The sequence below is a fragment of the Carassius auratus genome, chromosome 40 (assembly GCF_003368295.1).
Source record: "Carassius auratus strain Wakin chromosome 40, ASM336829v1, whole genome shotgun sequence".
NCBI lineage: Eukaryota > Metazoa > Chordata > Actinopteri > Cypriniformes > Cyprinidae > Carassius > Carassius auratus.
Window position 1 is genome coordinate 7,101,439 of NC_039282.1, and position 14,864 is coordinate 7,116,302.

General features: G+C 35.3%; 1 protein-coding gene across 1 annotated transcript; it reads left to right on the top strand.

Annotated features, from left to right (window-relative positions):
• The first annotated feature begins 233 nt into the window (after nt 1-233).
• On the top strand, nt 234-13,214 carry ttc12 (tetratricopeptide repeat domain 12). Its single transcript, XM_026226323.1, has 21 exons — nt 234-449; nt 641-804; nt 1,011-1,041; nt 1,260-1,337; nt 1,441-1,562; nt 1,675-1,734; nt 2,325-2,396; nt 2,511-2,571; nt 2,948-3,136; nt 5,074-5,143; nt 5,619-5,707; nt 6,096-6,264; nt 6,850-6,939; nt 7,550-7,613; nt 8,739-8,873; nt 9,110-9,202; nt 9,395-9,463; nt 10,101-10,202; nt 11,488-11,587; nt 11,704-11,929; nt 12,667-13,214. The coding sequence occupies exons 1-21, from the start codon at nt 392-394 to the stop codon at nt 12,734-12,736; spliced, it is 2,112 nt and encodes a 703-aa protein (XP_026082108.1). The 5' UTR covers nt 234-391; the 3' UTR covers nt 12,737-13,214.
• Nucleotides 13,215-14,864: the final 1,650 nt, after the last annotated feature.

The following is a 14,864-nucleotide window of genomic DNA, read 5'->3' on the forward strand; positions in this document are numbered from 1 at the left end:
TTTGGATTACATCTCAGTCGTTGTTCATATTTATGAATACATTGGAGCACCTTCATCATCGCGTACACCCAAGAGCTCTGGCTTTATCTAGTACATTTCAACAGTAATTCAAAGTTATGTTTTCTGAAAGAATGAGTGTGGCTGTGTCCTTGCAGCTTGCTGTAGAGAAGAAAACGGATATAAATACGATAAAAATAAAACAGTTTTTTTTTTTTTTTTTTGACCGTGTAATGACGTAGTTGCAAGTATCTACCAGCAGGAGAAACAAATCTTCTTGCACGTGGCCGCTGTTGCTATGGTTACAGGTACGCTTCCGCAAACAAAACTGCCTCGCTTCTCTCCGGTTGAACTTCTCTTTCGGTGGGCTTTGTAAACTCGTTTTTTTTTAAGCATGAATTTGCAAGATAACGACGACCTCGAAAGGTTTTTGAGGAATGTTGACCAAATGAGTAAGTGCCGTTTGTTTACAACTTATGTTTCTTGATAATAAAACGTCGTCTGACGTCAGTGCGGACAGACGGGACTCTTTCAGTGTAATGTAACGTTACTGGAATGAACAGATCACACGTTTCTTTGAATCATGAGGTAAATGTAATTTGGGAGTTAAAAAATATAAATATTTTTTGCTTTCTGATTGCAGATGAGTTAGTAAAAGAGTTCAATTGCAGCGATGTGTCTCGCCAGGAGAAAGCAATTGCGAAGGCAGATCAATTCATCTCTTCCCTGGAGCAGAAGGAACCGTGTCAAACCAAAATCAATAAAACTGTTATAAACAAAAGTCCTTCATCTGAAAATTGTCCAGCGGTAACTTACAGTATTTGTAGTCTGTACTGGAAATAAAATATGAATGAATGAGTAAATTTTAAATTAAATGTTAGAGTTCACGATTATATCTGTAATAAATGAAAATTAGTTACATGCTTTATGTTAATACCTAATATTTAAAAAAGCATGCTTTTTTTTCAAATCTGAATAAGTTGTTACAACTACAGTTGTTTTCCTCTTTTTAGAACATCCAGTATGAATCTGGTCAAAATCCAGGTAGGTTTGTGTTGGAGTCTCTTATTTGTTCTTGGTTCAGGAGTTGACAAGACTTCTGTCTGTTGAATAATTTGCTTTCAAGCAAAAAACTTGGATGTCTGCCCTTGAAGTCTTGCAAACGATTTATAAATCAATACAAACTAGCTTACCTTCATCTTCACTTCTTGTCTTTTTATTATAAATCTTGCAACGGTTTGTTGTACCCTTCGATTCGTCAGAGAATTTCTTGAGGATATTAGAAAAAGATGCAGAGGAGAGAAGACTGAGAAGAAAGATGAAGGAAGAAAAAGCCAATGGTGGGTACGCTGAAGCCTGAGAGCGAAATGGGCAGTTTCTGTTTTCTGTGTGCTTTGTCAGTTTGTGACGTCTAGATTTGCTTTGTCCTCGTTTGACCCGCAGCGTTAAGGGAGAAGGGGAATGAGGCTTTCACTCAAGGTGACTACGAAACGGCTGTCAGGTTTTATACTGAAGGCTTGGAGCAGCTGCGTGACATGCAGGCTCTCTACACAAACAGAGCACAGGTACGTCCGCGTTTCTTGTACAATAATCTGAAAAGTCCGTATCATAACTGCTATTCCTGTGAGACTACTCCTCTTGTGATTTTATGGTCTCTTACGTTCATGTATTATGTAGGCCTTTATCAAGTTGAAGAGATATAAGGAGGCCATAAGTGACTGTGAGTGGGCTCTGAGGGTGAGTAAAACACTGTGAAAGAGGTCAGAGAATTGCTCTCTCATTTTTCAGTGTCAGCCGAAGCAAAAGTTTCTCATCCGAACTTTTTTTGGTGAGAACAGCAGACTGCATAGTACAGTGTCTATTGAACTGGATAGTTGTGCAGCATTGGAAAATTGGGTTGAAGTTCCTTCTGAGCTGTTCCAAATAGTCTTTACTTTTGGAAAGCATTTAGAAAGTTAAATAAGAGTTATTTATTTATAAATAAATATATCCATATGGTCTAATGGAAAATCCAATATATTGTCTATTGGGCCAGTGAGAAATAAGGATAAAGAAAAGGAAAAATCTGTTAAAATGCCAGTCTGTACAATAAGTACAACAAATAAGTACAAATAAATAATTGTTATGCCCTCCAAAATATATCAAAATGAGCTTTAATTTAGATGATAAATGTTTCATTATAGAAAAGTTGTAATATATTGGGTAAAATAATAATTTATTCTAGATTGGGACCAAATAAATCACATTACTGGTTCTAGTTTATTACTTTAATGCAGTTCTCTGTTGTTTTCAAGTGGCCAGTGAATATGTAAAACTTTTATTCACAGTGCAATGAGAAGTGTATTAAAGCGTATGTACACATGGGAAAATCTCACCTAGCACTCAAGGATTTCAAACAGGTAAGTATCATTCTGGAGAAGTCCTTCTGTCTTTTTACGTCTAAAGCTGGATTACATTTATATTTCTCACTTTATCTGACCTCTCTGACCTGTTACTTTTGCTTCACTTTTCAGTCCAAGATTTGCTATCAAAAAATTTTGGAGATAGAGCCGCAGCGTGAGACCATGGTCAAAGGTATGATCCAGAAATGCTGTGAGGATCTGAAGCGGGGTCAATATACTTTAGATCCACGCTTTAGCACCGGAGTAGGATTAGCATTGTTTTTATTTCAGCATCCACTCTGGCTGTATATCTGCTTTCTAGTCAAGCATCTCTCAGAATAAACTGAATTTGCTTGTAGTTTTACATGAGTCTCTCTCACACATTCCTTCTTTCTCGTCACATGCATTTTTATAACATTTGTCGCTCATTTAAATTGATTTTAAACTTTTCACGCGGAATAATGGCATTGTGCATTTCCATTCTATGCATTTTAATAGAATATTTCCACATGAATTTGCAAAAAAGAAATATGTTCATGAAGCGATCACATTACCTTGCATTACACTAGCTTATCTGAGACAAGTGGATATGGAAGAGAAGGCATCTCTCCAGGAAAAGGCAGCTTGGGAAGAGCTACAGGAGGGAACAGAGCAGGCCAGGACAGTACCAGATCTGCTGAAGAAGCTTGACAGACCCAATGAGATCAGTCTTTACTACTGTGGTGGATTGGAGCTGCTCTCACAGGCTATAAAAGACTGTAAGTTCACATGATTAATTCAGAGTCCTTTGTTTATTTGAATCATATATATAAATACTTATACATTTATTAATTGTCACTGAACTCCAGCCGGTTTTGGTAGGATGAACAAATGTTTATGCCATCCTTAACCCTCAGATCAGTGTGAAATATGCCTTCGGTTTACCCAGTGTTGTTCCAGAAACCAAGGCGATATTTCTTGCACTAGGGATCGATGCAGAGAGGAGAGAAGTGAGGAATTTTGTGCTGAGGGCTCATTGATTCTGCTCTGTGGCTCATTTGCAGTTCATGATGAGGAAACTAATCCTCATGATCAGCCACAGAGGACAGACAGTCCTATAGCAAGCACAAGCTCAAGGCTTTTTCACTTTGTTAGTGAATGCGTGCATTACCTTTTATTTTGTTTTTGCATAAATATGATCCTGTGTCAATATAAATTGATAAAATATAATATATATAAGGGACAACCTGAGCTTGTTGCCATAAATCACAAAATTCCCTTTACTCTGGTGAATATTTCTCAGGGGGGTGAGTTTATGTTTGAAACTCAATTTCATATGAACACAAACCTTAAAAGTACTGCCTACAGGAAAATTTTAACGATATATTTAGAATGAAATAAAATTTAAAAGGTTGCTCAAAGTATTTAACTGTTGTTTAGTAATACATTTATTTATACATTTATAAAACACGTCCACTTGCCCTTATGTGACACACACACACACTAATTATTATTAAATTAATTCTATTCAATTTCTATTAAATTCTACCCTTATTATATACAGTAATTGACTCTTTTCTGAATGTACACCAGTATTCAAAAGTTTGGGTCTGTAAGACTTTTTACTGTTTATGAAAGAAGCCTCTTCTAAAAACAGAATTTGATGTTCTGTTTCTATTTTAATATATTTTAAAATGTATTTCTGTGATGGCAAAGCTGAATTACAGTCTTCAGTGTCACACAATCCTTCAGAAACCATTCTATGCAGATTGGGAGCAAGAAACATTCTTTTTCTTATCAATGTTGAAAAACGTTGTTGCTTTATATTTTTGTAAAATCCTTGATACATATTTTTCAGGATTCTTTAATAAATAGAAATGCCCAAAGAACAGCAACTATAAAAAATAATAAAAAAATAATCTTTTGTAAGATTATACATTTTTACTGGCATTTTTGATCAACTGAATTCATCCTTTTATCGGCTCAAAACATTTGATTTGTTATTTATATGAATGTGATGATATTGCGTTCACTTGTTTACACAAAAGATATTAAAAAAATCATTTTGATATTTCACTTTTCTTTTACTTTATTTCAAACTAGAAACCAAAAAACTATTGCTAGAGAAAACCCATTTATTTAATGAGTTTTGACTCGATTCCTTACAGCTATACTGAGATATAATATATAGGCACCATGTTTTTGTTTATACTGTACTTCATATTGATATAAATATACATTCATATCAAGGTAACTTGATAAAAAACTACATGCTAAATCAAACTTTTAACTTTGAATTTGACTTCCTACTTTATGTACTGTACTGCAGTCCTTTCCAGAAGATATCTTCTATAAAAAACAGTTTAAAGTATCAGAAGTATTCTACAAAGGTAAAATATGGGTCTGCACATTGTGCAACATAAACTTGAAAGCACTCCAAGACAGAAAGCTTTTTGCCAAATGTTTGTGCAGGTAAGATACCTGGATAGCTCTTTGTAAACTAATTTCTATTATTTCCACAGAATAAACACTGCCTTTGTATAGATAAGGCAGCACTCTCTTATTCTTGATGAGGTTTTGTTTATTCTCCCTGTACTCTCTTTTGTCCTTGAACGGAGTGTATTGTGTGTCTGAGTCTGGCTACTGTGATGTAGTGTTGATATATTGCTCTCACTACACACCTACTAACACTGACCTTATCTGTTGTCCCTCACAGGTACTGGGCAGACATTTTTCAGATTAAACAATGGCTTCAGTATCATTAATGGCAATAACACTTTAAGAAGGTAAGGTTGCTAAAGAAGACAACCGGACAGTTTGTGGTCAGAATGTACTTTTCACATTTAAAATGGCTGATGTGGTGTAAAGGTCTCTAGAAGATGTGTTTAATTTTGGGAAGATCTTACTGTAGTATCATAAAGTGTGCATGCATAATCCACGTATGATTATTTGCATCTTAACTTTCTCTCGTCTCTTATCGTTTGTCTTTCTCCAAGCAAATATGCTATTAAAAATGAATTGACTAATGTGAATGCATGTAAATAATCATGCTGTATAATCATGTCATATGTTGGGATTTAAGAATGTGCTGGTTGCTCTTTTTTTAATGCATTTATGCTGAATGAGGAATGGAGCTTTCAAGCTTCAAAAAGGATCCAAAAGATTGTTCTGTTTTTGGGTGAACTATCACTTTAACATTTTATCTATGCATGACTGAAATGTATTTACTGTATCTCAGTTTTTTTCCTCTTCTGTATTTAGCTGTCTCTCACAGAATTCAAAAGATCCATATGCGGTTGATTTATGCTTGGCCATCGTCAAACTGTGGAGGACAGTTTGCAGTGGAAATGGTAAGATGAAATGCAGCATGTGAATCTTATTCAAAGACCTTGAAAATAAAAGATGCTATTACTGAGGAAAACATACTAATCCCATTTGCACATTCCTTTTTTTATACTCTTAAAAAGTCTCTCTTTGGAAAACTTTAAATGTATTGACACCATTTAATATGGCTCTGCTTTCCTAGATTTATTTTAAAGTAATGAGCATTCGTAAAAAAGTCCAAGTCGATATCAATTTATCCTGTTCTTGCCTGCTAGCAGTAAAATTGTTATTGCCTCCCACATTAAAAGTCTCTTTAGTAAGTAGTTTGTGCCCTTCAGTTATAATCGTATTAACTGGTCAACTAAATCTGCATTTGTCTTTATTAAACCTTCTCCATAATTGTGTTCCTTCCAGAGCATAACCAACAGCTGTTGATGGAGAGTCCCGGTACTAGAGAACACATGGTCCAGCTGTTGGCTTCACCGGTATGTGAAATACAGAGGGAAAGCCTGGAATTGCTCAGCATGTACTCACAAACTCAGCACGGACGAGACGTGCTCATCGACAACCTGAATTCAAACCAGTATGTAATTTTTGTGTCATGTTGAATGCATTGCATCGTAGTTTACAAAATGATGTGAATTGATAATTTACAACATAACACACGAGGAGTCATTTAGACATGACTAATTATGTGAAACAAAATAGATGGTCATGCCACTTATGCTAAGACATACTGTCATGTTAATTTGATCATTTTTGGATCAAGATTAAAGATAAAAGTATATGCTTAAAGCATAACTAATAATACTAATAAATCTACATTTCATTAATTGCTCAGCATTTAGACACTTTAAAGATGATCCATGCCTATATTGACAAATCTCTTAAAATGTAATGTGTTTTGTATGAAAAGTAATTGTTTGCATTGCTTAATTATTTTTTAAATATTTACGTATATTTATTTAAACCCACTTTGATGTCAATTTTATATTAACCTTCTATGCTTTTTCCAAAGCTGAGCAGGAGATAGATTTAAATGTGGTGTTCCTATGATATCTGTGATTCATCTCATTAGATCTAGCATGCAGACACCTCCTGCTGTTATAGCATGTTTTATTAAAGTCCTTTTAACGAGCCTATAATGAATGCGATCTGTCCACTGTAGAATGGCAGAGAACCTGATGAGCTGTGTTTGCCGCGATATGAGCCCTGCATTGGCGCTTACAGTTCTGGAGAACCTGGCTGCAGAAAATAAGTATGCACAATCAATATATTTGCCCTTACCATAAACCATGCCCTGTTTTCATGTAAGACACATTCAAATTCATTCAACTCAACAGCCCAGGTCCCTTGAGAACGCAAAGTCAACACATTTAAGAAAAAAACTATCCATCACATTCACAAATCCCTCCATTTATCTCTGTGAAAGAGATCAGCCTCTCGTCGTTTCTAGTCATTCAACACCTTACAGATAGAATAAGGTGCTCTCGTTGACCAGGAGATGGAATTAAACAGCCACTTCATGCACAGAAAGAAATGAGGATGGCGTAACAGTTTGATAGATAGTCAATGACAAGTGTTCAGTGAATTCAAGCCGCTGTCTTGTTTCTAGATAAGGATGGGTATAGGCATATTGGTCTTGTCTAGAGTTGTACGCTGGGTGTCAGCTACATGTGATTTGAAACCTTATAGTTCTGTTTGGATCAGCGACCACTGCATTATAACGCCTTTTTATCTTTTGCCCCTCTAGCTGTTTGTGCATTACTGTGAGAGGGTTATCTGAGGATTTAAGTCTGCTGAGTTTTTTTAAGTTAGTGGTTAGTTTCTTTATTTAATAATTTGTTGTTGCTGTTTGTCTTTTTCAGATTTAAGATTCAGTCAAGGGAGAACTTCACAGCAGTGTTTGCCTTTCCTCTTGAACATCTGCTGGTGATGTATTATGAAACATCATTCATAGTCCTCCTTTTAATAATTATAATAATTTAAAGCATTATAGTGTGTAATATTCAAAACAATAATACTTTATTGTATGATGTCTCAGATATTATCAGCAAAACAATTATAAATATATTATAAAATAAACCTTTTCTTGTTGATTCAAGATCCTTAATGCATTTTAGCATCTGAATTTTGTCATTCTGTATTTCAGCATCCTATTTCAGTACTCACAGTGTGGCACATGTATACTGTCATTGTGATCGTTAGGACTGAGACCCTGCATGCTAAGGAGTGTTTAATTTAGATTTTATTATTTTTCTATACTGCATGATAAAATAATAACAATTTAGTCTTCTGGCAGCAAAAGATCCCAGTCTTCAGAGAAAGCAAATATGTTGTTGCATTTCAGTGCAACATAGATTACAGTCTATGTAGAAATCCATTTAAATCAAAAGATTAGTAATTGTACCTATCATATTGTTACTAGTATGATGAGAGCTTATTATGTCTTATTATGAATAGTAAGAGGAGGGTGTACACATGTAGTTATAATTAGAATTCATAATTATTAAAATGACATAATTAGCTTTACATAATTAACTTGCACTACCATTTAAAAGATTGGGGTTGGTCAAATAAAAAAATGTTTCTGAATGAAGTCGCTCTCCAAGACTGCATTTATTTGATCAAAAATAAAGTAAAAAAGCAATAGTATGTAATATCATTAAAATTTCAATAACTTTTCTATTATAATATACTTTCAAGTGTAATTTATGGCTGGGATGACAAAGCTTTTTTTTTTTATTCCAGTCTTCAGTGTCAAACGATCCTTCAAAATTCATTCTATTACGCTGATTTGGTGCTGAAAATAACAACTTTTTTTTTTATTATTATCAATGTCAAAACGATTGTGCTGCTTAATATTTTTGTGTAAACGATGAAGCATTTTCCAGGGTCCTTTGATGAATATAAAGCATTAATTTGAAATATAAATTTTTGTATCGTTATAAAAGTCTTGCCACTTTTGATAAATTGACCCCAAACTTTTCAATAGTAGTGTATATAATTAAAATCGTCCACCTTTCAACTAATGCTGTTTTTCCAATGCACTTGTAGTCAAATATCATGACAACCGACCACAAGACACTGGCTTCTGTGATTTCTGTGGTCGGGACCATGGCTCGAGATGATGTCATCAGTAAAAAGCTGGCAGGACATAGCGGATTTTGGAAATGCTCTCTCCAAACTATGGTAGGCTTGTAGACAATAACAACCAAGCTCCCAAATACTCTGTCCTTGAACATTGTTGAATTATGTATGATGTCTTGCACTCTGAATTTTGATTCTGAGGGTTTGTTTCTAAGCTCCATTTTTCCTATCTTGTTGCATTAACTGTGAAAGAGCCATTTCCCACAGATGCTAAAACTGCAAAAGGACATTAATTAAATTTCCGGCACTGTCAAGATAAAGCTTTGTTTTGGTTGCAGAAGCAGTGCATCGGCCGTGAATGTAAAAGTGTCCTCTACCCCCTCTTGGGCTTGATGATCAACTTAGCCTCAGATCCCTCTCAGGTTGTCCAGGTAAAGCAGGAGTTTAATATAGCAGGCTCTAGGCCAGCCCTCATCGGAAACATCAAGCACCTTTGTAGCCAAAAGGCCCTGGATAGGCAGAAAGTTCTGTTAGCACTTTCCTCTCCATATGTTGAAATCATGTCTGAAACACCAAAGGAAAATTGGAGAGAATGTTTTTTTTGGCTCTCTTTTAACATACAGGAGCACGCTGTTCTGGTCAGCAGCAGGTGCTTGGACCTGCTGAGCGATTCCTCTGGAGGCGTCATCACAGTGAGTTGAATTCGTTTAAGCAAGGCCAAAGCAAGCTTTAACCCAACCTCTGATGAATGGAGCCGGCGGAATGTTTGAACTGGAGATTTCTGCACATTAATTATTGAAATGTTCATCCTACTGGATGTGGGTTGTTGTGGCGCCCACATATTAGCATCTCTAGAGCATCTCTACAAAACATTTACACATGCCTTCTACAGGATCAAAAATGGAAGTTCAGAGTATAAATATATGGATGTCCTTAGATGGCTAACATCCCCAAGAGAAGGATTTTTCATGCACAGAAGTATTTACATAATGATTACCATGGCAGCCGCAGGCCCTAGCCTGGAGTCTATGTAAATCTAGGTTGGTTCTACTGTAGGTTGCTTGCTTGGTTTTGCTGCCTTGGCACTTCATATCTCTTCAGTCAGTACTATTAAGGTGAAGGAACTTTGTCTTTGTCTCCCTTTATATACAGTATAATGGAACTGATTCCTTCTACCTCGTGGTGGACTTTTAGTGCTGTGATACTGCTTGAACTGCAATTTTGACAAGCCGCCACAAAATACACTGGAGTAACGCCCAATCTTTTTTAAATGACCTATCCATCGTGTTATGGTATCAAACATGTTATCTTGTTTTGTTTTGGCTTCAGAGAGCTGCAGGTTTGCTGAGCGTTCTCTTCCCGATGTCTCCTGATGCCACGCAAGAAGTTGTGCGAAATGGAATAGTGAAGAAGTTGCTGAAGATTCTGAAGGTAGAGCCTCTGTAAGGTTTTAGAATTCAGTATAGTGTCTTTAAGGAAATAAAGTCAAATTAAATTAGACAAAATATATTTTAAATGGTAGGGATTATGACCTTTAAAATGGTGAAAAGTCACTACTGAAAAGACCGTCTTAGCCTAGTTGAAAGTTCAACCTTGTTGACACATTACACTTTTACTACTGTATATTTCATAACCAGGGTATTATAATTTTTTACAGTCTTAAATTAGCCCAGAACCCATATTTCAATTTCCATTGAAAGTGGTGTAAAACTACCTTTATTTATTTGTGTTTATTCATTTAAATATTTATTTATGACCTTGTTTTATCCTTTGCTGGACCTGAATGCCATGTTTGTTTGTTTATTATTATTATTTTTCATCTTTTGTTGCCAATTAAAGCCATTTAAAACCATATATATAATTTTACTTCTGTCACATATGTTCTTTTTACATAGACTGTATAGTGTTGTTCCTTTACCCAGTTTTCCTTAGTTTCCTTGATTAGTTTATTCTGCTCACCTGTGTCCTGTTAATGAAGTCATTTAGTTCCTTTCTTGTCTGTGTATTTAAGTTTCCTCCTTCGAGTTCCTTCGGTTGTCGGATGTTAATTTTTTTGTTTTATGTTGATGTTATCCTGTGTGTTAGACCTTCCTTAACCTGTCTTAATTATTAATAAACTACCTAGATTATCTCTTTTTTTTTTTTTTGGATTGTTTGCTACCATTATTTATTTACTGTATTTATTATTATCTACCTGTCTGGCTGGCTGTTTGTCTGCTGTATTCTGGTGAACAAACAGACAATGTGTAATGGTGGCGCCACCAAAGTTAAATGCTTTAACCCTGTAGAGCCTGGCATATTAAATAATATTTAGAAAAATAATGTATCTGTCTATCATTTGGTGCCATTGAAACTCTGTATTTCAAAACCACAAATCAAAACAAAAAGCCTTTATGAAATTAGATCAATAGATATGTTTACTTTTTTAAAATGCATTTTTATGTGATCCGTAAATTAATACCCTGATCATATCCAACCAAATCCTGTATCAAATATAGTTCATAAAACGTAATTGCGATACATATTTTAATATTCATTATTTATTTCTAAATATTGTTAAAAATTTCAGGCTTTATAGGAGAAGAAGTTTAACACCATTACAAATTATTGTATTTTGGTGACCAGGTATATTGTTTTATTTCTCAGGAGAGTATTACATGTGCAATCGTAGAAGTTTAATTGAAATTTGCCTGTGTCTGTCCTTCTGTCCTGCCAGGTAGGAGGAGAGATGAGCTCCAGATACTCCATTAAAGCCCTGACATTCTGTACTGCCTCAATCCCACAGGCCTGTGAAGAGCTGGTAAAGCTTGACAAACGTGAGTTCTGAGAGTTAGGGAGGTAGAGGATTGGATTTAATAACGTTTCTTAAGTTCTGTGGCTTTTAGGTGACTTTGTGAAAGTTTCTGGGCGCTACGCACATTTATTCATTCAGGGCTGCACACTTTGAGAAAACTCCTGGGCAGTATTGACGAGTTGGTGGTGGGGAACGCAGCGTTGTGTATGGGCCATTGCTTAGAAGTGGATGGAGCTGCCGTTAGCCTCCTAGGCACAGACTGCGTGCAGTTGCTGCTACACCACGCTGCCAGAGATGCCAAACGAGCAGCCATTCAGCAGAATGCAGCCATTACTCTTGGGAAGCTGTGCAAAATAGAGCCCAGGTAAAATTAGGTTTGACTTGCCTTTTGCAGTCCCCTGTATTATACTCATTAACATTCATGCTGATGTACACAGCAGTGATACTTCGGGAAACACGAAGGTGAAAAGATAATGTCTCCCTATAATTGACCATAACAAGATGATGAACTTCTTGAATGCATAATGAATTAAAACACCTCAGATCGACAATTTAAGGACATAAACAAGGCATCGTCAATGAACTGATTCAGATATAAACATTTTTGTTAGTTGAATCTGAAATTATTTTATATTCTTGTGTCGTTTTTGGACTGTTAATGAGCACTTTTAGAGATGTAAGAGTCTCTTTAAATATTTACCAATAGGGCCTTTATCCTTTTAATGACCTAAAGAACTCTTGAGTTTTTTACCCCTTCATCTTTAATTTATAAAGTGCCCACAAGCTCAGGTCTGAGAAAAGTAGCAGCTCTGTAAGTTGTGTGTTCTTGAAGTGTCTTGTTCTCCAAGTCAGCATCTAAAAAAGACACTCCAACAAAAAGTCAAAATCTTACGTCATTCATCTTTGATGAGCTTTCAACTTTTTAGAGGTAACGCTGCTCAGAGCACGAGTCTTCACAGTGAGATTTCAAACCTTAGTTTTCAGAGTACAGCCTTAAAAATACATTTTAGACAGAAAACAGACACTTTATTCGACACAGTCGAAGTGAAAAAGAACCTAATTCTATTGGTTTGATAGATCTCTGTTTTGATTTTTTTTCAGGCACATGGAGAAACTCAGGGAGCTCCATGGTTTAGAAATCCTTCACTCCTGTGTAAGATTGATCACGTGAGCCGCTACCAGTCATTCAGTTCCTCAGTAAATGAAATCATAACTCAGAACCCGCACACATATACACACACACACACGCACAGATGAATACTGTCCTTTGCGTTACAGCAAAAGACGCTCTTAAGTGAGGTCACAAATTACTGTCATGCCTTAAGGCCTATCTTGATTAGGCAGCTGTTTCCTGTGTTCGTTTTCATTAGAGAGAATTCACACTGACATGTGACTGTGTTATCTGCTGTTTTTGAGAACATGTTGCCCTGGGACGATATTCGAAACATTTAAATTTCCTTTCATCCCACTCATTGGGAGTGTGTTGTCTTGATTAAATTTTGCTTTCTGTTTGATGGATTAATATTAGCTTTCATGTGTTAAATAAAAAAAGATTAATAAAACTGCATTTGAAAATAATTATAGTTAAAGCCCGCTCATCTTTGCAGACTTGAGAGCTTTACAAAATATTTTATGATGTAATAAGAAACATAAATATTATTACAATTCAAAAGAGTTTAGCAGATGTGAGTCTAACAGTGTAACCCAGGGTTTGGGACAGAATTTCACAAATATTTTATTTTAGAAGTGTGTCTTTGAAGTGATTCCATTGCCTAAAACTATTGTTCCATTGGTCACTCTGTTTGGTGTTATATATATATATATATATATATATATATATATATATTAGAAATGGCTAGAGAATGTAAATTCATATCATATAAATGACACATCACGTTGTAGCTTTTTGTTAGCAAGCTAGCAGCATAGCCTACTACCTTAGCATCATGATAACTGGTTAAGAAAGGCTCTTTTGATTAGATTAGAGCAAAATATGTTGATTAAATATATCCCAAACTGCTCTGTGCGAGATGACATTATTCTAGGGAATAAGATCTTGCATTACATTTCCATGTGATTTCAGACTAATTAGTCACATGGCATTTAAGACTGTTGACTGGTTCAAAAACAATTGAATTGAGACCCAAGTGACCATGTGCATAGATGGTATTATAAACTGCTGTTTATAGAGCCAAGTGATTTCTCAAGAGACCTTTTTTCAGTGATATCTGCCATGTAGTAGGAAAAATGTAAAGAATCGCTTACAGTGCCTTTTTACGGTACATTTAAAATGTATTCATTTAGCAGACTCTTTTATCCAAAGCAACTTACTAAGTAAGACATCAAATCAATTCATCATAAGGAGCAAAAACACGAGCAGTGCTAACAATACAAAGCTTCAAACATTGTCTAGAGTAGTAGTTTGTAGAACAGGCAGGGTTTTAAGAAATAGTGAAACCATACTTTTTTTTTAAAGAGTAAGCAGGATATGGTCAAGTGCTCACAGAAGAAATCTGTTTTTAGGCACATAAATAACTTTCATATATTCTTATAGTAAAGACAGAACCATCCCCCCAAAGACATTTGCCTTTGAACTTTCCAGCAATTGTACAGTGGTGCAGATAAATACAATTTCTACCCAACGTTGTTCTTGGCACACATATACGTTATTGACCATGAGTGGATTAGTCTAAGCTTTAATCTTTCTGTGAGAGAAATTGTGTAACTCACCTGAAGATGAATTGACATGGGAAAAAAAAAAAGTACAAACTCTTTCTACTTTCTATGCTGTATTTAAGTCTTATCTGAATCTGTTTAATAATGGATGACTTGAATACTACCTTCTCATAGCAGCTCACGCATGCCGAGGTGAGCATGAAAAATTGTACGCAGTCAAACATGATGAGGGTGATGAGGGATTCTACTGACACAGAAATCTGTTTTATTTTTCTTAGCTTGCTTTTGTTCACGTGTCAGTAATCTAATCTACTTATAAATGACTAGAGAGCAAGGTAAAGCTCACAGAAGGCTCCTGCAGAGAGTGTAGTGTGAGCTCTGTTGGATCGTATCCTGTGTAGTGCATCTCAGTAGAAATTCATTATGGTTTTTTATGTATGTGTAGCTTATAAGAAACCAAGAGAGAAGATTAATTATGTGGATTGGTTTAATATTTTTCATTTTTGGACTCAAGGTATGTACACTAAGTTTTGTATTAAGTATTGTTAATTAAATATTTAATGTGCTTATTATTATTATTATTATTAAATTAGCGTATTAATTAAATATATAATACATGTAGT

What these genes read in the sequence shown, in the direction of transcription:
- ttc12 (XM_026226323.1), top strand. Translation starts at nt 392, where the DNA reads ATGAATTTGCAAGATAACGACGACCTCGAAAGGTTTTTGAGGAATGTT. An exon ending in CACTCAAGGATTTCAAACAG is followed by an intron (nt 2,397 to 2,510) that starts GTAAGTATCATT and finishes TTCACTTTTCAG; the next exon opens with TCCAAGATTTGCTATCAAAA. An exon ending in CCTCTGGAGGCGTCATCACA is followed by an intron (nt 9,464 to 10,100) that starts GTGAGTTGAATT and finishes TTTTGGCTTCAG; the next exon opens with AGAGCTGCAGGTTTGCTGAG.